The sequence below is a fragment of the Calonectris borealis genome, chromosome 14 (assembly GCF_964195595.1).
Source record: "Calonectris borealis chromosome 14, bCalBor7.hap1.2, whole genome shotgun sequence".
NCBI classification, from domain to species: domain Eukaryota; kingdom Metazoa; phylum Chordata; class Aves; order Procellariiformes; family Procellariidae; genus Calonectris; species Calonectris borealis.
This window is the reverse complement of record NC_134325.1, coordinates 431,979-455,208: the sequence shown is the minus strand read 5'-3', so window position 1 is coordinate 455,208 and position 23,230 is coordinate 431,979. Positions and strand designations below refer to the sequence as shown.

The window sequence follows — 23,230 nt, the reverse complement described above, 5'->3', positions numbered from 1 at the left end:
GATTGTTTCTCTCAATTTTCTCACTCCTCTCTCCCAACTGCTGTTGTGCAGCATTTTTTACCTTTTCTTAAATATGTTATCACAGTACATTAAGTAAGTTTGCTGATGATACTAATTTAGGAGGAGCTGTGGACTCCTTCAAGGGTAGAGAGGCCTTAAAGAGGCATCTGGATAGACTAGAGAGCTGGGCAATCATGAACCATATGAATTTTAACAAGAGCAAGTGCTGGATTCTGCATCTGGGATGTGGTAATCCTGGTTATACGTACAAACTGGGGGACGAGAGCCTGGAAAGCAGCCCTGCAGAAAGAGATCTGGGGGTTGGGTCAATAGCAAGTTGAATATGAGTCAACAGTGTGCCCTGACAGCCAAAAGGGCCAACCGTGTCCTGGGTGCATCAAGCACAGCATAGCTAGCCAGTCAAGGGAGGTGATTGTCCCACTCTGCACTCCCACCTCGAGCACTGTGTGCAGTTTTGGGTGCCTCAATATAAGAAGGACATCAAACTAGTAGAGTGTGTCCAGAGGAGGGTGACGAAGATGGTGAAAGATCTCAAGGGCAAGACTTACGAGGAGTGGCTGACGTCACTTCGTTTGTTCAGCTTAGAGAAGAGAAGGCTGAGGGGTGACCTCATCCCAGTCTACAACTTCCTCAAGAGGGGCAGCAGAGGAAGAGGTGCTGATCTCCTCTTTCTGGTGACGAGTAATAGGACACGAAGAAATGGAATGAAGCTGCATCACGGGGAAGTTCAGATTGGACATTAGGAAAAGGTTCTTCACTGAGAGGGTGGTCAATCACTGGAACAGGCTCCCCAGGGAAGTGGTCAGGGCACCAAGCCTGTCAGAGTTCAATGAGCATCTGGATGACGCTCTTAGTCATATGGTTTAGGTTTACTTAGTCCTGTGAGGAGCAGGGAGGTGGACTTGATGATCCTTATGGATCCCTTCCAACTCAAAACATTCTATGATTCCATGATTCTAGAAGTGCCACCAATGTCTCTGATTGCCTCAGCTTTGGCCAGTGGCAGGTCTGTCTTGGAGCTGGCTGGAAATGGCTCTGTCTGACATGGGGGTATCTTCTGGTGTCTTCTTACAGAAGCCACCTCTGCAGCCCACCCCTGCCCCCAAAAAAACTTGCCATGAAAACCCAATACACACACTGAAGCATTTAAAGAATTGAACACTATAGCAGTGAGGCCTTTACCTGTCCATACATGGGAAAACAAGCATGACAATCCATCAGACAGCTAGAGTGCACTGAGGACATCTTTAATTTCAAAAGGGGGGAAAAATGATTTGAGGAGCAGATGGTTTAGATTTGTACAGCTGGAGAGGAACTGTTAGAATGTAATAAGGGTAAAAACAATCAGAGAGTTCACTCTTCTGATGAAAGGAAGCCAAAGACCAAGCAGAACAGTGTAGTTACTCACGAATATTATCTAAGGCAAAAAGGGCATAAAGTAGCAAGCAAGCAGCATTAAATATTCAAGGGCAAATTAGCTCAAGATAAGGTAAAGTTATTCATTCAGTGAAAGACCATTCTTGCTATTTCAGTAGTTCCTTAAGTGCCCAAAATTTTAAAAAGAATTGTTCAAGAAGCGAGGAAAAGGCCATGTAATTCAAGTGAAGTACAGATAAATAACACCAGCATTTACAGCTGCAGTGAAAAAGAGTTCACAACTAGCAAAAACCACAAGAGCCAAAACCAGAAAGTACTTCTTTGTTTACAGAGAAGGACAAAGAAGAGTATAGTCCATGGCTAAATGGAAGAGACAGCTACTGCAGAGTGAACCAAAACCTTCCAGGATTTGGCAGCCTAGAAATAAAAAAAAAAAAAAAAAGATTTATTGCCAATCCTAATCAAAAGTTATTGTTGAGAGAACACACAGAGTTACTTTTTTTTATCATTTTCTCCACAACCATGAAAGTTAAAAGCTTACTTTAAAAATACATATCAAAAGATTTTCCCCAATCATATGTTTCCAGTAGACAGGACTTCAAGAGAAATTATGAAAGCTGGCAAAACCAATACCGTTTGCAGATCAGATCAAAACTGAGGCCAGTGAAAAACTTACTGAATTCAATGGGGTCTGAGTCTGGACAGGATGAAGAGCAAATCTGATTTTGCCTAGCTTTGGTTCAACATTTAGCAAAGCAGAACAAAGCAGAACATGGACAGTTGAAGTATTTCATTGATTTGAGAAAGCTACTTGAGTTAATAGAGAATAAAAATCTCCATAGCTGTAAATTGACTGTAGTTTTAATGATCCAACTCACAGTAGATTTATGCAAAATATCTTCCTGTGTTTCTGGTTATCACATCACCTTATAACACAAGTAACAGCTGCTTCCAAACTGACATTATTTCTCTCTTAAGAAAGAGCTGAGTGCTTGACAAGCCACCTGTAAATCTTCATTTTATCACCCATAATACAGGAAAGACTTGTCAGAGGCCAGACTTCATCTCTTCAAGGACTGGTTCATGAAATGTCATCTCAGGTGTGTTCAATAAAGAAAGAACTGCTCAGCAGCCACAATTACCTTCTACACAATAGAACTGGGGTAGTCTGTTTATATTTATTGTCTATACCCCAACTCCTGGAACTCTGTAAATCATTCTAGTTAGTTAATATGAACCAAAGTTTTCCTCAGGGATATGACTTTTCTCTTACAGATTTTCTGAATTCATATTGCCACTAAGCCATAAAGCTATTAGATCTTTTCAAATGAAATCATTGGTTTGAAGTGGTAAATAGTTGTAAAACTCTACACATTTGTCTTGGAACAGTGGATAATAACTCTCTGAGACTGTAATTAAACACACTTAATAAATAAAGTAATTTGGTTAAAGCCTAAAAAGTACTGCAATCATTTGTACACAAAAATAACATCAGCTACAATTTGTTAAAATATTACCAGTTTGAGAACGAAAGAACACATGTATTGATACATTTAGTCTTTGAACAAATACAGATTTGAAGATAAGACTCCCCTGCCTCACCACAAGAAATTATATTTAAATCGGGTTTCTGCTGCATAGGGATGCATCTGCCTGTGTTTTCTGAACCTGGAGAATAGATGAGGAAGCCAGGAAAAGAAGAGGAACAGACAGCTAGCTCAACTCTACATTACAAGAGAGTCTCTTTGCAGGGGTTCAAGAACACTGTTGGTTGCTAAACACAAACTCTGGGGTAGTTGTCTGAGTTCTAGCCAGATCACGTGGACACAAAAGCCACTGACCCAGCTGCAGAGTAGGGGCACAGAGTAGGAGCTACTGAAGCTTTTGGGTTGTCACATCTCTGCATGCAACTGCAGTGGAACTCTACTTGCTGAACATGCTCACTTCACCTCTCTCTCCCTCCTTGTCCTGAATAATGGGATCCAATACAGGCGAAAGGCAGCTCTGAGCAGAGAAACGCCTAAATACCATGCACACTGAGACTTCACGTAATTTCTCTATCTGTATGTAGTCCCAAACACAGTGAATCTCTAAGTTCACTGGTTGATGAGCCACTGCTTGATAACACAGCTTCTGAGATCCTCGGGCTCTATTTCAGCATTGGTTTCCACAAGGTATAAAACTGTGGAAGTTAAAATTTAGAGCAAAAATTGGCCTGTTTCCCCTTTCAGGCCTTTCCTAAATTCCATTTAACTACAACAGGAAATTTCAACAGAGAAAAGAAACACAAAATCAGATTCTATCAGCTTCTTCATCTTATAATAAAAACAGGTCTTCAAACCATTCCAGTACCACAAAAAGTTAAAAAGAGGGAACTGAAACTTACATCCATTGGGAAGCCCTTTGTAAGATCAGAAAAGTAAGAAGTGGCCTTCCTTCAAATGCGGCATAGGCAATGGTGTTTAAGAGCTGGAGAACTGGAGAGAAAAACATGTTCATGCAATCATAACCAAATCTCATTCTTTCAGGCTGTGCTTCTAAATATACCGAACAGCAAAGCAGGAATCTTGGAAATACTATAACTTCCTTGTCCCTTAATTTTATTTTACTCTGGACAAAATATTTTGCTATAATCCATAGCTTCATTTTCATATATGGGTGTATAAAAAAGCAACCTTTCTTTTGTGGTTGAAACATTTTAATTTTGGAGAGTTCTTTAAGAATAAGATACTAAATAACTTTTTGCTTTTTTTTCATCTCATCATTAGTAAATCTGGAAATCATAACAATACCAGTACTGAAACGAAGAAGTCTCCGAAAAACTCTCTAAGACTCAATTTACAGTTTTAGAAAGCAGGTATTCTTTATTGCAGCGCTGGATGCACAGGGGATCGCTCCACCTAGTGTGTGTGCCAAATCACTTAACCATAGGGGTTAAATGCAAATAGAGTATACATATTCATTACATTTCTGAGAAATAATCTAAATATTCATATTATTTCCCAGAATTCATTAACATACGCAAATGTCCCGGACGCATGCGCCCTTGTGCTCTTTGGTGGTCTTTCGGGGTCCTCTGGTGGTCGTCGATAGTCTTCATCACGGTGCCTTCTGGTTGAACTCAGTCTTCATGCATGCTCCATCTGTCCCTTGGCTTGGTTTACATGTTTTTTGCTTGTAACAAGCTAGCTTATTCCAGTATACCTTCCCTATCAACCCTACAAGGTTAGCTTCTCCATCTAATTAACGTAAAGTACAAAGTTTCAAGGCTCTTTTATCTATTGAATGTCCGGCCTATCTATTCATGAAGGATTCCTAACCCATCTACATCATTCGAACCAAGAAATCTCACGTCTCTTCGCTGTTCCTTTCCTTCCTTATAAGGTTGTTCTGTTTCCGTGGTTACTGCTCACTGGAGCCTAACAAGGCTTTCAAGATACACAATTTATCTACGTACCTACAAACACAACACCTGTTAGTTACCTAACTTTTAAACAACAAATCTTAACAAATTATATCCACTACATCAATTTGAGACTCATGATATTACTCGTTATCACTACAATTATCATTATTGATCCTATGTGATCAACGGGGCCACTTTTAACAGGAACAAGCTACTTTCCTAATGAATCCTGCCATTATAATAGTCACTTAAATGTATACAGTCATTGCTTTTGCAATCAAATTATCAAAGGCCTGATTCAAAGGAATATCAAAAAAGTGAAATAAGAATGTATTTTTATATAACAAGCCAGGGAGCAATGTAAACATAAATAATGGCTGCAATGAATACATTGAAGAATACTTGAAAGTAAAATAAAATCTTTACAGATACAAGAATGCTAGACACTGCATAACTTATAAAAACTGAAAATAAGAATGTGACAGAAAAATGCACACGTAATAAACGGAGTCAGTTAAGAAAGGAGACTTTTTTTTCTAAATATTCTTGTTTGTTGTAGTAGAAGACAGGACTGAAGATGAAGATTACATGTATGCACCACCTACTGAGAATGCTTGACTTTTAGTCAACTTCTGTGTTGCGGTTTTTTTCTTTCAGGTACAGGTTGTTTCCAGATCTCCTGGGGCCAACTATCATTAACTACCCTGATATAAAAAAGCCTGACACATAACTTTCTACCTTTAATCACAAAAGAAGGTAAATACTTTATACCTAATTCTCACAAACTAATCTCCACGCAAACATTGTTGCCAGTAAGACAGATGGCTGGAAAGGACCACGACCAACTGAACTGAGATTTGTACATTTTATGATCTTCAGATACTTTAGCTCTTTACAGGTGAAAGGGTTGCAAAGCAAATCTTTGACAGTATTTGTATCATAGAAGGGAGTGACACCAGACATGATAGAATGGTAAGATTACAGTGTATGCATGCAGCTGATGATCATGATGACTGCTCCTTTTTGCTAACTGCATCAGGAAAAAAAAAATAGAATTATTGTTATTTTCTTTCAGGAAACTAAAACTGCTGTGCTTTGTGCCTGTGCCATCTTCATGGTTTTTCTTATCGTTGAAACCAAGTGTGCTCCAAAGGTAAACATTGTGTTAGAAATGTCTTTATCATATGAGAGGGTTCATTTCTGGTGAAATAATACCTGCTTTCTTTCTGTAACTTGCAGACTAAAGAGAAGCTGGGACCCACAATCAATGCTATACCTCAAAGGACGCTGCAAGTTATATTCAAAAACTTATCCTGTGAACAATGAAGATATATGCTTATTTGGGCTAAGACATTAAAAAACATTAATAGATATTTAAACTATCACAGAAATTCAATCATGTTAAAATTTTTTATGATATAACAGCTGTGCTAAATGAAGTTATGCAAATCAATATATTCTATTAGGAAAATTCTTGTAAGCATATTTATATTATGTATAAATTGTTTTTAGCAGAATTTTTTTTATGTTTATGCCATAATACTTTATTCAGATACATATTTATTTTACATGTGGCTCTCATGGAGAAACTGTCCAGCAGTATTTGCAGAATTACAGGATTCTTAATTCATGTGGTAGTTCGATGCCACATGGCTAAAAGATACCTCTTATCTTATATTTCTGCTTGTATTCAAGCTTTCAAAAATAAACAAACATAATGACCTGTCCTTCTACCTGCAAACTGAACTATGCATTTTATTGCAGGGTTTTAAACTCCAGTTCCAATGATTTTTCAGGCTAGCTAGTAAATATGTGGCATACTTTTTGCTGATACTTAAGGAATCTACATGGTATGCAATCATCTTATTATATTGAATAACTGAAAAAAGACAAGCACCTGTGAATAATGATTGAGTGGAATGAGAAGTTTGCTTCTGTTTGACAACAGAATGTCACTGAGTAGGCAGCCCCTCTACAAACATCTTTGAAAACAAGACATTTGAATTAATAAGGTACTTAAAGAACAGAGAATAGTACACCTGCTCAGTATCTTCAGACATTATTCAGGTGGCATTTGCTCTAGAGATTGTGGACTACATCTGACCTACTCTTGACTTTAAGGATTTATGTGCAATATCTCAGGAACAATTTAAAAGAGTGATTGATGACCCAGGAGTCATTGCTATAATACTATATGCCTTCTGGTATCTGATTTCTGAAGTCAGCCTTGCCTAAGAAGTTTTATTCTAGATTGAGACATTACTAGAATGATCTTGGAGGGGTTCAACTTGAAATCAAAATATTTTGGAGGTGCATAGACAATAGGCCTGAGATGAATTTAACCAGTCACAGGATTATTCTTCAAAGTAGGATAATCTTTGGCTAGCATAGAGATGTCATTAATGCCATATTCCAGTTGCCTCTCTCTCATTGGAACAGTGAAAGGCAAGATGAGTAGCAAATGATTCTTCCAGTTATTCCAGGTGTCAGAATACCTTTATGGAATTGCAGCAAATTATATCTTCTCCGTGCTTTTGAATCTGTGCTGGCAGAAAACTAGTGCAGGCCAACAGCAGGTAGTCTATAATCAAAGAAATAAGGAGAAGGATTTAAAACTACTTTTGCTTTCCTAGTCCATCTAGTTTGCATTAGATTTGCAGCTGAACCCCAGCATTGGGCCCACTGAAACAAAACAGTGAAGGCCCTAATGTAAAACCTTGTCACGCTGACATCTTGGATAAAAAGGACCATGCTTGAAGAAGTACAACCAGCAGTATTAGCACTACTACAAAACATATTTCTGTTAGGGTTCTAAATTTACCAAGCATACCACATTGATATTCTTTCAGAGTTTGCTATTACTTCAGTAACTTTTTTTCATGTTCCTCTGAAAAGTTTTCATATAGACTTGAAATTGTAAGTAGGGATCAGCAGTTAAAAAAACAGAAAAACCAAGGAGAATGTTGTTGCGATATTAAAAAAAAAAAAAAAAAATTCTGTAAGCTAAGTGTGTGTTAGTGCTTCAAAAATTGCGAAGAATTAAAGATTTCAGATGCAAGCCAACAATCTTACCTGCATCTTTTCCTGCCATCTAAGATCATGGGATATTTCTGAAGAACCATACCTTTTTTCTACAATCAAATAGCACCAGTAAATGGGCTATATTTACATATTAGTGTACAAACATTGATTATACAAGAGAACCCATTTGGCCACAAGTTTTGCTTCTCTTTACAAGCCTGATGATAATGAATTACTTCTCTATCGTCATAAAATAGCCATATGACAAAAGAAATCATATGCTCACTACCTTCCTCCAAAGAACCTGCAGCTTAGGATTTATATAAAGCTTATATAAATCTTACCTTGCATGAGATTATATAAACTGCAGACTTTCCTCTCATATATGCTTTCTAGCCAAAGAATCACATGTTTTCACACCTCTACCTGTAAACAGCTCATCGTGCCTCCCCTACAAGGAACTATGTCACGTATTCACAAAATTAAACCAACTCAGAGGAATGAAATCACAGCTAAAGCACCTGACCACTCATAGCTAGGTACCATAATCATGTGATTCCTTTCCCAACCTACATTAGTCATAAGATAAACTCATACAAATAGTTACCTTGACCTCATCTCCATTCTAAATACTGTCTGCAAACCAAGACTCTTCTCCAAAACACACCAGACAAAGAAGTGATGTGAACTATCATACATTGAAGATGAAAAGGAGCTGCCAATAATTGTGGTGGATCCTGTAATTGTTGCTCGTTTTATGATTTTGGGATATATATTCTGAGTTGTTCAATGTATCTCTACTGTACATATACAACTGAGGGTGGCACCTCAAGAGCAAGAAACTCCAAAACATAAGATAGACATCTTCTAGTTCTAATCACACCAAACCATGGAACTGACTTCAAGCTCCCAGAACTGATTTTTCAGAGTTCTCATGTTCTTCCCTATCTGTATCTATACTTTTATAGCCACTGTACAGAATGTGAACATGTTTGAAAACTACAGGATATCCTGACTTGGCTGAGTATATTATACAGAGAAACTGAAATGTGTGAGGTTTTATATGAAATATCCTCCTTTGACCTGTGCTATGCGCTTTTCACCCTCCAAAAGGTCCACATACATGGCTTAAGTAATTCCATCACATAGCCTAGTAAGGGTGTTATTTAACCATATTTCTGAGATGGCAGAGTTCAGGCAGGGCTGGAATTCATCTTCCCTAAGTTTAGCTAAATAGAAGTCAGTTATTTAGTCTAAGCCACTTGTCCAATTTTCCTCTCCAGGCAGAGGAAAAGAAGCACCTCCAGAGGATGCTGTATCCCATCCTAAGATGAGATCAAACCATCAATGAAGAGAGAGAGAGAGAGAGAGAAATATGTCCAGGAATCAGTTAATTGTCTTTGGAGGCCTCTCTATCTTGTTCTCCTTCTTCATTGATGGTGGAAAGAGCCTGTGCAACTAGTTTAATGTAAATGTCTAACTGTAGATATGTCTAAAGTCAGGCAGACTGAATCTCAATCTACGAGCACAAAAAGCTGTACAGGACTACAGTATCTTTTGTCCCACAGTGATAAGCAGAACCCAGGGGCCATGTAATTTCTTCGTTGAAAACATTACACGAGGAATTTGAACTTATTATTTAATCTAATTGCCTGGGCAATGCAAATCTCAACTCAGGGTGTCCTGGTTTCGGCTGGGATAGAGTTAAATTTCTTCCTAATGCTGTCTTTTGGATTTAGTATGAGAAGAATGTTGATAACACACTGATGTTTTTAGTTGTTGCTAAGTTCCCTGCTAGTCAAGGACACTCGGCTTCCATGCTCTGGAAGAGGCTGGGAGGGAGCATAGCCAGGACAGCTGGCCCACCTAGCCAACAGGGTATTCCATATCATGTGACGTCATGTTCAGTATATGAATGATAGGCGTGATCCAGGAAGTAGCGATCGCTACTTGATTATCGGTCAATGCGGGTGGTGAGCAACTGCATTGAGCATCACTCAGTTTGTATATTTTATCATTATCATTATTATTATTATTTTCCCTTTTCTATTCTAAGCTGTCTTTATCTCAACCCACGAGTTTTTCTCACTCTTACTCTTCCGATTCTCTCCCCGACCCACTGCAGGGGGGAGTGAGCAAGCAGCTGCGTGGTGTTTGGCTGCCTGCTGGGTTAAACCATGACACAGGGTTACTGCAATAACCTTCAGGTTAGCTGAGCAACGGCCAGAGCCCTGCCTTTTAAAGTCAGCGTTCATTCTGTAGCAAGCAGCTGCACAATTATTCCTCTGCCCAGATCCAGTTTCCCTCTTATACACACAGTACACTAATATCTGTTGCCTTAAACTGGATGCCATGTTGATGGAATGGTTTTGCTGAATTGTTTGTTTCTCTCTCTCATTTTTACCAGATGGCAGGAGATATGCCTCTGACAATGATGGACTGTATTACAAGCTTAATATGGAGGACTTCATATGGAGTAGTAATTTCTAAAGAAAAAATATACATAATTTACCAGAATACTAGCTACAGATAAGTATCTGTTGCTCTTTATCATATTAAAAACAAAATCCTTTTTTGCTAGTGTAAGTAAGCTCTAACTCCACGGGATTATTTACACTACAGAGGATCCATTCCTTGGTTTGGTACACCAACTGAAATCTAAGGGAAAACAGATGGAGGCCAGGATTTTTCAAAGTAGTCAAAATTACTCTGTCTCTGCTGCCTGTGACAATTTGAATTCTCTAAAAGCAGAATTCACTAAGCACACAGCACAGCTTTCCCTCCAAAACCAGTGGAATTCTAAGAATTCAATTATTTCTTGGAAGAAAAAAACACATCAGAATTTTGGTGATCTTTCTGTATATCTGGAGTTGAGAAATGCCAGCAGCAGTTTAGTGCATTTCCCACACCCAAAAGAACTGTGACTGCAACAGGATCACAGCAGGGAAAGGAGCAGCTCTGACAAGAGAAGGGTGCCATGAAGTAGTGCAAGTACCACATACAGACAGCATGAGATGATGCCAGGTGGCAGAAAGAAAGAGCAATTTCAGTGTTATGGCAAATAGAATTTCTTCAGTGCTTATGACACTACAATCCCTCTCTGTGAGTACAAAGCAGAGTTACACTGTTGGGAAGTGGCTGTTTGGAGATACAGTGCCACTGTCTCACAATGCAACAGCACAATCTGAAGATTCCACTTTTTCTGGAGTGGGGCCGCACAGATTACATTCCCCCTATTTTAATGGAGGCAAAAATGAATTTGGAGTAGTCCTAAGAAAGAGACCTGTGAGTCTTCAGCATAATCCCTAGTTCTTCAGTTGCTTCTGAGAAACATCAGAAATTGGCAGCATTATGAGATCAGTTTGCAGACTGGGTCAACAGTTTAGGGAAAACATTCTTGTACAAGAAAGGTGATTAAGCACATACATAGTAGAGATGGACTTTAAATATATGCTCCAGAAACTTCCTAGAATAGTTCCTGTAGAAGTAATCATTAGCAGAAGATTAATGGCAGAAACTAAACTTTAAATGGGAAAATAAAGGATGTTCACAACGCCAGTTCAGCCCGCCCTAGAAAATGAACACTTAGTTTTGGTTTCATTGACTTAGCCCATAGGGATGCTGCTGAAAGGTTGAAAGAAAATTGACCAAAGTAATGGAAAAGCAGTTCTCTCGCATGGGCAACCTCTCCCTTACACTTGGGTTGCTGTTGTGGAAAGAAAGGGCCACAGTTCAGTTGGGCCTAGGCAGAACATTCAAGGTTAAGCTTTCAACTCGTAGTATGGGATTAGCTAAGTACACCCTTTCAAGGCTGGATCAGCGAAAACAATATTCCAGGCTTGTAAGATACACAGATATACATCTGCAGGAGCTGCTGTACAGATGTCAGATCCAAATCCAACACCTGCATATGTCAGAGAAAAGATCTTGTCCTCAGTGCAGCTAGAATAGGTTATGAAAATTAATCAATTAATAAGCTTGGTAATAAGATACCAAGCACTGCTTTCTGCAGAATGTCCAGAGAATACATACATTTTTGGTTTTTTCTTTAACTTTAGGCTGAGTTCAACACCAATGGACTTTCTGAACATCAAAAGAAGATTTACAGCCCAAAACACAGCCATCAGCTGCTTTAAATTAAAAAATTCCTGCTGTTTGCTGCAAACATCTCCTCGTGCCGAAAAACAATAATAAAAAAAATGTTAACTGAACGTAACTACTCTAAATGTCACAGTGTAAGTCTCTTTAAAGACCAGAAAGTGTTAAATCAGCTTGTTCCAAGATGAATCTTCATTTTATCTCATTAAATTTACACCTGAAAGTTATGAAAGCTAAAGGCTTACTAATATGGCTCATCTTTTTTTTTTTCCTTACTTTAGACACAGGAGACAATGTAATTCCCCTTATAATTTTCATAATTGTCTGTGGGAAGCAGCAGTATTGAAAACATCAGACAAATATTTCTTTGCTGTCCTCAAAGAGCTTCTTTCCAAAACCTGTCATATGTGATGCTACAATATTCATTCAACTCCACGAATTATATTCAGCTTCTTTCTGTGCCTGGGCCTATCACTCTCACATGCTAGGTTGCTAAAGAGAATGCGGTGTCTCCACATAGACACAGTCTTTGTGATTCTCACAACACAGAAGATGCCAAATATCTTCTACAACACAACACGTGCAAGTGATCACATTATCTTTAAAAAGAAGTTAAACAATATAGTGTGTCTACCTCTCATTCAGGTAATTGCCAGAAACATTAATAAGCAGATACATGTCTCACCTGTTACTATTTCATATATTTTAATTCAATTAAACTTACAGTGTTTGCTTTCTTCTCCAACTTTGCTACAACAGAGCTCAGAAATCTGAACAGATATTTAATGGATGTTGTCACTGCCAATTTCATGAACCTTCCTAAAAAATATGCTGGATTCTTGCATAAGATCTAGAAAAAATAACAGCATCTCACAAGCAAGCTGCTTCTGATCTTTTCTGTGCAAATGTTAAATTTTGTTAATTACCCACTGAAAAGCTGCCTCAGCTGCTCACCCATCATACAGACACAGGACAGCTGCCACATTCACTTCCATAAAACAGATCAAATTATTTATATTGCTATGATCTGGCAAACAGTTGTGCTCTGTGTTTGGGTATGAAGATGATGTAAGTTTCAAAAAGTGACCTGAGCTCTGCTCTCTGTGACATCTTACCATTTCTCTACTGCAGCGCTGACACTAGTTTACAATGTTCTTTAATCACCTCTGTTTGGTTTAGTTTTTAATTTACCATGATGGGATTTTGATGGAATTTCTGCCATTGAAGAGTCCCAGTCCTACTCCAAGGGTCCTAGGCACAATGGTAACATGAAAACCAGGTGCCCTAGTCTAAGTCTAATATATTATAATTGTAATAAATTGTGATAATTTTCACCATCTCTGCATAATTTATAGTTGAAAGAATCATCTAGCGTAGATGATCGCATAGCCTGCTGTTGCTTCCTGATAAATACCAAATAGTGCCTTGGCTCTCAGTTCTGCATTCAGTGAAGTTTGTTGCCACTTTTGCCATACACCTGTTCTATCTTCTGTGCTCTAGCAGAGCAGGAAAAATTACTGGACTTGATTTTTCACTATTTCTTTTAGCAGAGCTAAAGGAAATAGTGAATGACACTGCACAAATACAACATTTTATCTCTAAAAGACACAGAGCTATGTGTGGGTGAGATGTAAAGGCACAAAGCAGGGTATAGGCAAGTCCATGTATAAGGCCTTTCATAACTGACTGAAGTCAAGGGAAAGACTTCTATTGATTTCACAGACTAGTCAATCCTGTCCCTTCATCAGAAAGGAAAATCTTTCCTTGTTGCCTGTCCCAGTACTATAATGCAGAAAAGAACATATTCAAGATGGCCTATTTGGCTATGAAAATCCCACTAGCAGCTCCAATTGCAAGGACACCTCCCAAGGAAGAAACGTTTTCAACACTCCATATCTCTTTTTCCAATAAAGAACACAGCTATTACATGTGCTTATATCCACTTGGAGCAAAGAAAAGGGATTTTTACGTTGTAAAACCAAAGAAAGAGATTCTACAAGACGGATTCTCAGGAAAACAGTGTAGACCTCCAAAAAAATAATTTCTTAAATGAAGCAAAAATGTTAAAACGTAGAAGTGACAAAAAAAAGATGAACGCCTACTCATTTCTACTGAAGTAAAAAAAAAAAGTGATGTGTGTATACACACATATTCACCTCCAGTGAAGAAGTCCATTCTGTATTCATCTGTCTATCTCAAATTTTCTCAGTAATTAGTAAGTGCATAATGAGAAAAGTGCAAAACTGGATTTCTCATGGTCACTCTGTGAAGCCACACACAGTCTGATACTTACGGCTCTAAACTGAAAAGTTGCTTGAAACTTCAAAACTTCCCAGTCTGAAAAAATAGATCTCATAACATTTGTTTTCACTTACTTCCCATATACTTCCCATTTACACCAGTGAGCTAGACCTTGCTCTCTACAGGGAGATTTTCTCTTGCTGCATTAGTACAATAGTCCCAATTTTGATGTGTGCTATTACTTAAACACTACTGTGATTGGAACAAACAATAGAAATGATCAATAACACAAACTTACTCCCAGAGACAGAGGAGCAGTACTGCATTCCACTTGATTAAAAACAAAAAAACAAACCAACCAACCAGATAAACTTAAATACTAATGTTTTTGTTGCTATTCTTCTAATTTTTCAAATAGTAGTGCCTAACCAAGCTCTATTAACAATTCAGATATGATTACTAGACTCTGACAATGTACCACTTATACTTTTTCCATAATTATATCTGCACTAGCATTGACAGCTTCCAAAGCATGGCAGACCTGCAGCAATCTCTGACAATTATTACTACTGTTATTATACTCACTGCATTCAGAATGTGTCGTGAGGACTGCCTGTACTGCTTTTGACAGTATGTACATCTTAATCGGCTTCTGAACAAGACACAAGAGAAAAGGTATGCAACGAAATGAGGCTGGATTAATTATATGAAAATGTGAAAAAAACCTGTAAATTTGGACAGTTTCCTACTGAAGTTGCTTTCCATTCCAGTCCCGTTGGTATGTGACAGAAAAATACAGAATTTTCTTCCATAATTTCTCTTCTTGCAAAAAAGATGTTTTTAAAGTTATTACTCTGATCCCACAAGATTTCTCATTTCTAGACATTTTAAAGGAGCCACTTCATTCACCATAAATATTATTAATAAATGGCAACTATACAGAACATTTGCTAAGATCCTTGCACCAAAGGAATTTAGCTTAACCTGATGACTTTCTCATATTCTGCTACGTTAATTGAATGATCCATACTCAGTTGCTGGGCTTTATCTTTGTAATCAAAGAAATTTGGAGCACCATGTTATTCAGTTTTGTATATCATATATTGCAAGAAATATTCCACAAGTGAACATTTCTTTTCTACACCAGGGCCATCAGCTTGCACTCAGCAATTCAAACATGGCACGTTAATGCAACAGAAAGTAAAACCTGCAAGGAGTACTCACATCATCCAACACACTTTCATCAGCCCACACCCAAACAGAAACTGCCACTCTCAAACAATCTAGTGGCACCCTCTGTCTACAAATTTTGACACTGCATAATATCTGTGATTGGCTTTTCAGTATCCCTTCTAGACTATTTAGGATTGAATTACTTAGCTAAGTTTACAGGGAATGGCCTGTCTGTTCTTCCTCAGCTGTTATATTAAACATCTAATATTGTATTAAAGAAAATGTGAAATGTCAGGTTTCCCTCAAAGACACAAAGAAAGGTGAAAATTAAAACACAAATTAAATTCTATAGCATGCAGACTAATTAGAAGCTGACCCTAGTATTCAGGAGGTTTTCCATATGAACAAATTAATACATATTTACTTCAGTATAAAAATAAATCCATACCAGCTTCTCTGGACAATCCAGTTCAAAGAAAAATGCACCTTTTTCATAATAAATATACTTCGAAGACAGACATCTACTACTTTCAAAGTACAGAATACAAATGTATTTCACGTATTTCAAATACATTTCCTCCATACTTGTTAAGGAACCTAAATCAAAAGATCATTTTTCCCCCTTTATGGACTAGGAATTTGTAGCTTCAAACTATGATTTTGTTTCCATGCTCCTTTCAGATATGAAAACTTCTCCTACGCCACATCAATAATATAATTATACCTTAATGTTTCTCTTGTTACAAAGAATTGAAGCATTACATTGCCTTTTACCAGCTTCCTTGCTAGGACAGAATACAGAGGGATGTGTTTCTAGTTACAGTAATTACCTTAATTTTGTAGGAGCGTAAGATTGCTGTGTAATCGGCTATTACTAATGCAATTACTCTGAAGAAATGGCTCACAAAGAGATGTGTCGGGGTGCTTCTACATCAGCACAGATTGAAGTAATTTAATAATGAGTCACATTTGGTCTCTGAAGTGGGTAATACTGAATGGCAAATATCCGCACCATAATGAAGATTTATGAAAGCATTATTTTGGGGTATGCTTATAGGTGAGCTACTGGGTTTTGCAAATTCACTATACACCTCTTCTTTTTCCAAACATACTAGCAGTATTTCTGTAATTTATGTTATAGTAGAGGCCCCAGCTGGGATCAGGGCCCCGTTCTGTTAGGTACCTGCCCAGGATCTGATATTCCTTATTCTTTCTAAAGGCCTAACTCAGAGCTTACGGGAGTAAACGGAGAGACTTTGGATAGGTTATGGACTGAGCCCTAAATAACTGGCAGACTAAAGGAAAACAAGGGGGAGAGAGGGGCCTGTCATGCCGCTTCCAAGAGTCCTAATTCAAGAAGGTCCTTGACAACATGCTTGACTTTATTATTCAGTATTCACTCAAACATTTTCCTGAATCAAGGCCATGGAAATTCAGTGAATCTCTCAAGACCAGCCAGGAAGCATGTAGCAGAGCTAAGAATTGAACTCAGGTCTTTAAAGTCCCTCTTTAGCGTCTTAGCCACAAACCACATCATTTCTGTAAACAGAGCTCTGTGATGTGTAATTAATTAGTAAATTTGTTAACTATTAGCACCTCTCAAAAGGCCTGTCTGACATAGCTTAACTAGTTATTTACTATGATTGTAAAAAAGAACTATAATGAATAAGCAACATAAAGTATGCCACAGCAGGTTGCCACACTGCAACAGTTGGAATGAAGACCGTTTGTGTACAGTTGCCCATGCACTCTGTTAATTGATCACAAGTAGCTCTACAGACTGAGCTGACTTACCATTGCTTTACTCCAGAAGCAGAAATACAGACATGCCCAAAGTACCAAACATACATAGAACTGTCACTACAACAGGTATAGTCATTCTTTTTTTGTCTCTTTTTTTTTTATTCCTGCAACTGGAAAATGTAAACGAAAATCACCTGAACACAGGGATTAAATGAAACTAGAGTTTTATCATCCAATAAGAAATGACTGTCAGTGCAGTAAATAGAATGCAATGAATATAATAATTTTATATCAGTACAAAATTCATCACTTTCAGTAATACTCACTAATTGTTAAGGTATGCATACAGAAGGCCAGACCTGCCCAGGGTTAATCCAACAGGGTGTGAGAAGTTGCCAGATACTGCAGACAATGGAAGGGGAAAAATAATCTAGCCAAACTTAACCTGGACTAAATTAATAGGACAGTAACAGGAGAAATTTCTAGTTATAAAATACTGAAAAGGGAGTATCTGGAACTCCCTTTGGGTGAAGACTGAAAAGATAGTGAACAGGCACGTGTTGACTTACTGGGGTCACTGACAAAGGCTGAAACTATCAAGCAAGGATGCACTCCCCCACTCCCCAAACAAAAAAACAAAACCAAACCCCAAACCCTAATAAAGCTGAGAACAATGGTAAAAGTGTAAAATGAAGACAAGCTGTTTATCTGAGAGGGAGAAAAAAGAGATATCTGTTTTATAGGTCTCTTTTAAACAGGGGAATTTAATATCTCTAGGAAGGTGAACACACACTGCCTGCATTTTGCGTCAGCATCTGTTAGTGTTCAGTACTTAGGGGTTCTAAGAATGACATACCAAGGAGAAGAATTATTTTTCTGGGTGCCATAGGTGACTGGCAAAAGCCCTGAAGTATAAGATTCATGCAAGGGAAATATGGTATAATCTACTGTCCCTCCTTTCAAAATCCCTTGAATATGCCAATATATAGACACTCAAAGCCTTGTACCACAGACATAATTTATTGTCTCCAGGAAATCTGTTTTAATTATGCAACCTTTGAAGTTCCATTTTTAAATAGTTCAGGTTCCTGGCTCACACTATCCTATCTGGAAGACCATTTCAGAACCTTATTCTTTGAATGATTAGGAAAACTTACTTTCCATTCCAAATTTAAGTGATATGTATCCTTTATCTTTAACAGCTTCTATCCCTCTTCGATATTTATCCCCGAATTTATTTATAAAGAGGAATCATATCTCCTCTCAGCCTTTACTTGCCCAGACTAAATCAAACTCCTTTGTTCTCTCCACCTAGAGACAGATATTTCATTCTCTCATTTTGTCCCAGGAGCCTTTCTGAGAACTGCATCTGTTCCAAATTAAGTTTATCTTTCTTGAGCACAGATGACCAGAACTGTACACAGTATTCCAAATGAAGATTTAGCAGCATTTTATAAAATAATACAAACATTTTCCTCTCTCTACTAAAAATATCTTTTCTAATTCTCCCTAGAACAGTATTAATCTTTTTCATAGCTGTATGAAATGAATGAATACTAGTAGCTTAGAGTCACCTTTTGATTAACCATAAAATTCACATCTTCCTTTTTTCCTCCCCTTGCCTAAAAATGATGCAAAGCAAATATAGAATTAGATTTTCTTACACCTTGCTACTTTGCTCCAACTGACATTCTTTCCAAGGTGTGTCTCTCATATCTCCATTTTCTCCTTTCATGTTCTTCTGCATCCTGCTCTCTATTAAAATTGGGGCTCTTTGGACATTTACCCATTTCTTCTTCTGTCCACATAGGTCAGCTTCTCAAATGGACCAAGTAGTCTAAAAAGAGACAGGGTCTCCTGTCAGAATGTGTTACAATTTTTTTAATCTGTAGATTGAAAGGGACATATTTAATCCCTAAGAGCCTCAAGAACAGTTGACTAAATTTGATGACACCTGCCCTAATCAAACAGGGACAAACTCCAAACCTAACTAATAGGGAAGGCATCAGATAGCAACTTAAAATATTTATGTAAAGATCTCATGGAGTGGATTGTATTGTGTTTCGCTTCTCTCATCCAATATATATATATATGAGAAATTCAGTTCCCCACGTAATTTTTATTCTGTACTAATCCATATCTCTACATAATATCTCACATACCACATTACAACATCCTTCAGCTGAACTGCATGGTTATAAGCCAAGAGATACCTGTTACAAGTGTCTGAACTTCTGAATTTCAGAGACCTCTCTGAAATAATTTTACTGTGCTGAGCCCTGGTCTCTGCACTGAAGATCTTGACAACAGTTTACCACGCCTTTAGAGTACTGTCTGATATACCCGTAGGTAAAAAATGAAATAGAAAAAAGACATTTGATGAGAATGTTTGCTTTAAGTAACTTTTCAATTGTACCCATCAAAATAATCTCTATCCTTACCTATTACTAAAAAATTAATATTTCTTATTATTTTCAGAGGAGGCTAACACATTGCCAGTTTCAAAAAGGTCTTTGTGTTTATCTGCAAGGTTAAAATGTAAGTGGAATTATGTAAAAGTAAATGGAATTATGAATCCATGGGCTTGCTTGTTTTTTAATTCCTGCTTGTTTCCTCAGAAACATGAATATTGTATCTTTCTGATATGTCATAATTTCATATTCAGAAATTGAACAAATTATAAAATAATGTAAAAAGAAAAGAAGTTCCATTACCAAGAACAGCACAATAGCTGCTATAAAGAGAGCTATCCATGCTTCATCTCTTAGCTAGCCTTTTCCTTTTTATTTATTTATTTGCTAGGGCCAGGGTTTCTTTTGCTAGACAAAGCAGCAGTGACTGAAGGCAATTCTGCTTAGTTCTCCTTGTTCACGTAAAGCCATTTGAAGAAGTTCCATTCATTAGTGTCTAATTTCCAAGACCCTTGTATGAAGCAGAAAGGCAAATTATCAACTTACTTGAAAAGCTGTTTTCCCCCTAATATAGTACCCATATGTTCTGATTCTATTCAGATAAAGATTCTCTTCTCAATCTTTTCTGTACAGCTATCAACCCCTCAACCTACTCAGGACTAGATTTCTGGTGCCCTTTTCCCCAAGACAGATTTCAACTTTGTTATGAAACCAAACCTTTCTTTAGTACAAAAGGGCTACACTTAGTTAAGAAAACTGATACATACTTCCTACCTGACTGTTTCAGGAAGAAATCTGTGGCTGTGTCAATGTTGTTCTCAAATAATTTCACCACTGACTGCAAAAAGCATTATTTTTAAGAGCACAAAGCTCGTTTTAGCTTTCTTTATTGAATATATAAACCTCTCTGACCGAGTTTTTCAGTTTGTTAACAATTACAGAAGTTGCTTCTGCTAGGCTTGCCTATTACATTAGATATTATCAACTACTGCTTTGTATTTATTTTTTGTTTTCAGAATATAATTACAATCCTAGTCAAAATTTATGCAGAAAATGCAGAAACCTTTCCTCAAGGCTTCTTAGCTGGCACCCTGTAGTGGTGCATTCCTATCCCCCTTCTTTTCCTTTCCTGGGTGAAAGTCTTAGCATTATATATATCACGTTTATCAGAGATGAGAGCCTAGGGATGTTGCTTAAAGTTGTAGCTCATGTCTTCTTCATTCATTTCCCTTACCATGCTATTCGTATCTCTGCTCTGTAGTCCTACCCTTTACTTTTGGTGGTAGAATTTTCTTATCTTTCCCACTCTAATTCCATTTTAATTCTCTGTATTATTTCTTCTAAATTTTCCCCATGATTTTTTCCTCTTTCTTTATTATTTTCCAACCTCTTGACTAGTCAAAATCTTACGATTTTTCTTCCTAATCGTTTTTTACTCATTTAAGCTCAGCTCTCTTTTGGGCTTAATAACTTGCCATTTTATATTATGGCATTGTCTCCTGCTGTGTGTATTCAAATTACGATGTATCTGAAGATGAGACTGTATTACATTAAATTCAGTTTTTCAAGGATTCTAACAGTTCCTCTTACAATTTATCTTTTTTCTACTTCTCCCAATAATTTTTAATTTTGTTTTGCATTCTATTCCTAATTGTTATTTTTAATCCATACTTACATCACTAGTCGTAACCCTAGTTTCTTGTTTACTAGTGTTAATCCTACTGCACCTCACCTCCACTGGAAATTTTAGTGAGTTGATTTCTGAGACTTGATACAGGCTGGTTTCTTCTTTTCTTCATGCTTTCCTTCCTTATGGAGTATCTATTGACTCTACAGCCCTTGTGTGCTCTTCTGATTTATGACCTCATAGTGACTCTATCTGGGGATACCTTTTAAGATGATGCCTTTAGGTAGGTATTAGTTCCAAAACCAAGAAAAATCATCTTAGGAATTGAAGGGCCCAGGAAGGGGTGAACGTACAGATGGTACCGTACCACTTATGGACATTTTGAGAATCCATTTTCTCCCGTGACCTTCAGCAATCTCCAGCAGCAGTTGTTAAAAACAAAGATATAAAATGCAATCCATTCACATATCAACTACCCCTAATAAAAAAGCCCTCCCTCTTATTAAACAAAATTTTAAAATAGCATGCAGTCTCACCTGCTGTCCTGGCAAGAATTTTTCATGAAACAACATAACACGAAGAATATCTTTATTCTTTTAAGAATAAATGCCAAAAATATTTAAGCATATATTACTAACTTAGCATAAAATGTCTAAAACCAAAGAGCATTAATTTTTATATAATCTGTCAATGCATTTAGACAACAATTTTTAAATTTTTTCTTTTTTCAAGAAACAAGGCAGCAAATAGCTTACTTCTGTTAGAGAAAATAAAATCTACTATTACCTCAACAGTGAGAATGAGAAGAGGAAGAAATGTCACAGAGAAAATGTCCACATAAGAAAAATGAATAATGGAATTGTTTCACAATTCATAAAATAACCATCTAAGATAGCAAATTCTTACTCAGTTTTTACTGCATCTCCACTCACATAAACACCCAATAAAGTTATTTTAAGTTAAACTTACTTTTAATAAGGTCTAGGTAAAGACTGAAAAATCGGCTCAGAAAGCCCTAAGTACAGAGAAAATCTGTTTTAGTAGAAAATATGATAAGCTACAGTATTAAGTTACTCGCAAAAATGCTGGATGTGGTGCTGTTTCACTTACACCAGCATAATTCAGAAAGAATTCAGCTGAAGTCAATGAAATTATTCCTATGAAAGATCAAAGTAAGATCATTACGTAGAAAAATTGTGGAGACTATGGCAACATATCAATATTAATACTTATTGGCCTTATAATACATTGAACATCATTCAACTTTCAGTCCTTGCATGTAGGATCTGGGATAAACATCTCCCAAATTCCTCCATGATCATCCGCTCAGCTAGACAGACAGAGTAACCTCTTTTTTCTGCCTCTTCAGCTTGCACCAGGAGACAAGCACATATTGTTTTCACTTCTTCCGAAGATATACATACAGCTGGTTGCCTGACAGGGGAAAAGAAACTAGTATGAAATATCTCCATTTTAAATACACATACAAAAAAAAGACAAACTGCAAAACTCAGTTAAGAGTTGGAATGCACAGAGCTGAATCAGAGTAGCTGCACTGTTACTGTAAGATACATCCTTGTAGGAATTTCACTGTCCTACACTGACTAGCTTCTGCTTCTAACAGATTGCTTCTGAGTTCTTCTAATTTATCACATGGAAGACTGTGTTCACACTACATAATTAATCTATGCAAATGCTGCCCAACAGGTGCAGGCAGAGAAAGCCTCTTCCTCCATCTGCATGCAATAGTCAGATCCTGCCTCATGTACAAGGAAATGTGTTAAAAAGGCTTAGTCAGGGTCTAGGAGGTACTAAATGTAAATTCAGTCTACTGCTGTTAAAGGAAACAGCAACAAGCCCCTCAAGGATTCCCTGAATGGCACCTTAGCAGCCTTGCTTTGAATAAACTCTTGAAATTACCAGTCATTAACATCATAACTCATTTTACTATATTAATAACATAACTCATCCTACTGTGCAATTCAAGCAAAGGCATAACTTAGCACCATCTACCCCAACAGCAGAAATTATTAATATATTTTAAAAATAGGTCATCAGAAAGTATTTTAAAAACGGAATTAAGATAAGAATTTCAAGGTAATGGTTGATGCA

At 37.3% G+C, this 23,230-nt stretch overlaps 1 protein-coding gene across 1 annotated transcript in view; it reads right to left on the bottom strand.

The window, feature by feature from the left end:
* Window positions 1-21,689: 21,689 nt before the first annotated feature.
* Window positions 21,690-23,230, bottom strand: part of CPT1A (carnitine palmitoyltransferase 1A) — a 64,027-nt gene continuing 62,486 nt past the window's right edge. Inside the window, exon 26 of the mRNA XM_075162879.1 lies at window positions 21,690-22,552. Within this exon, the coding sequence (XP_075018980.1) occupies window positions 22,484-22,552 (69 nt within the window). The 3' untranslated portion in view covers window positions 21,690-22,483. The remainder of the gene's footprint in view (window positions 22,553-23,230) is intronic.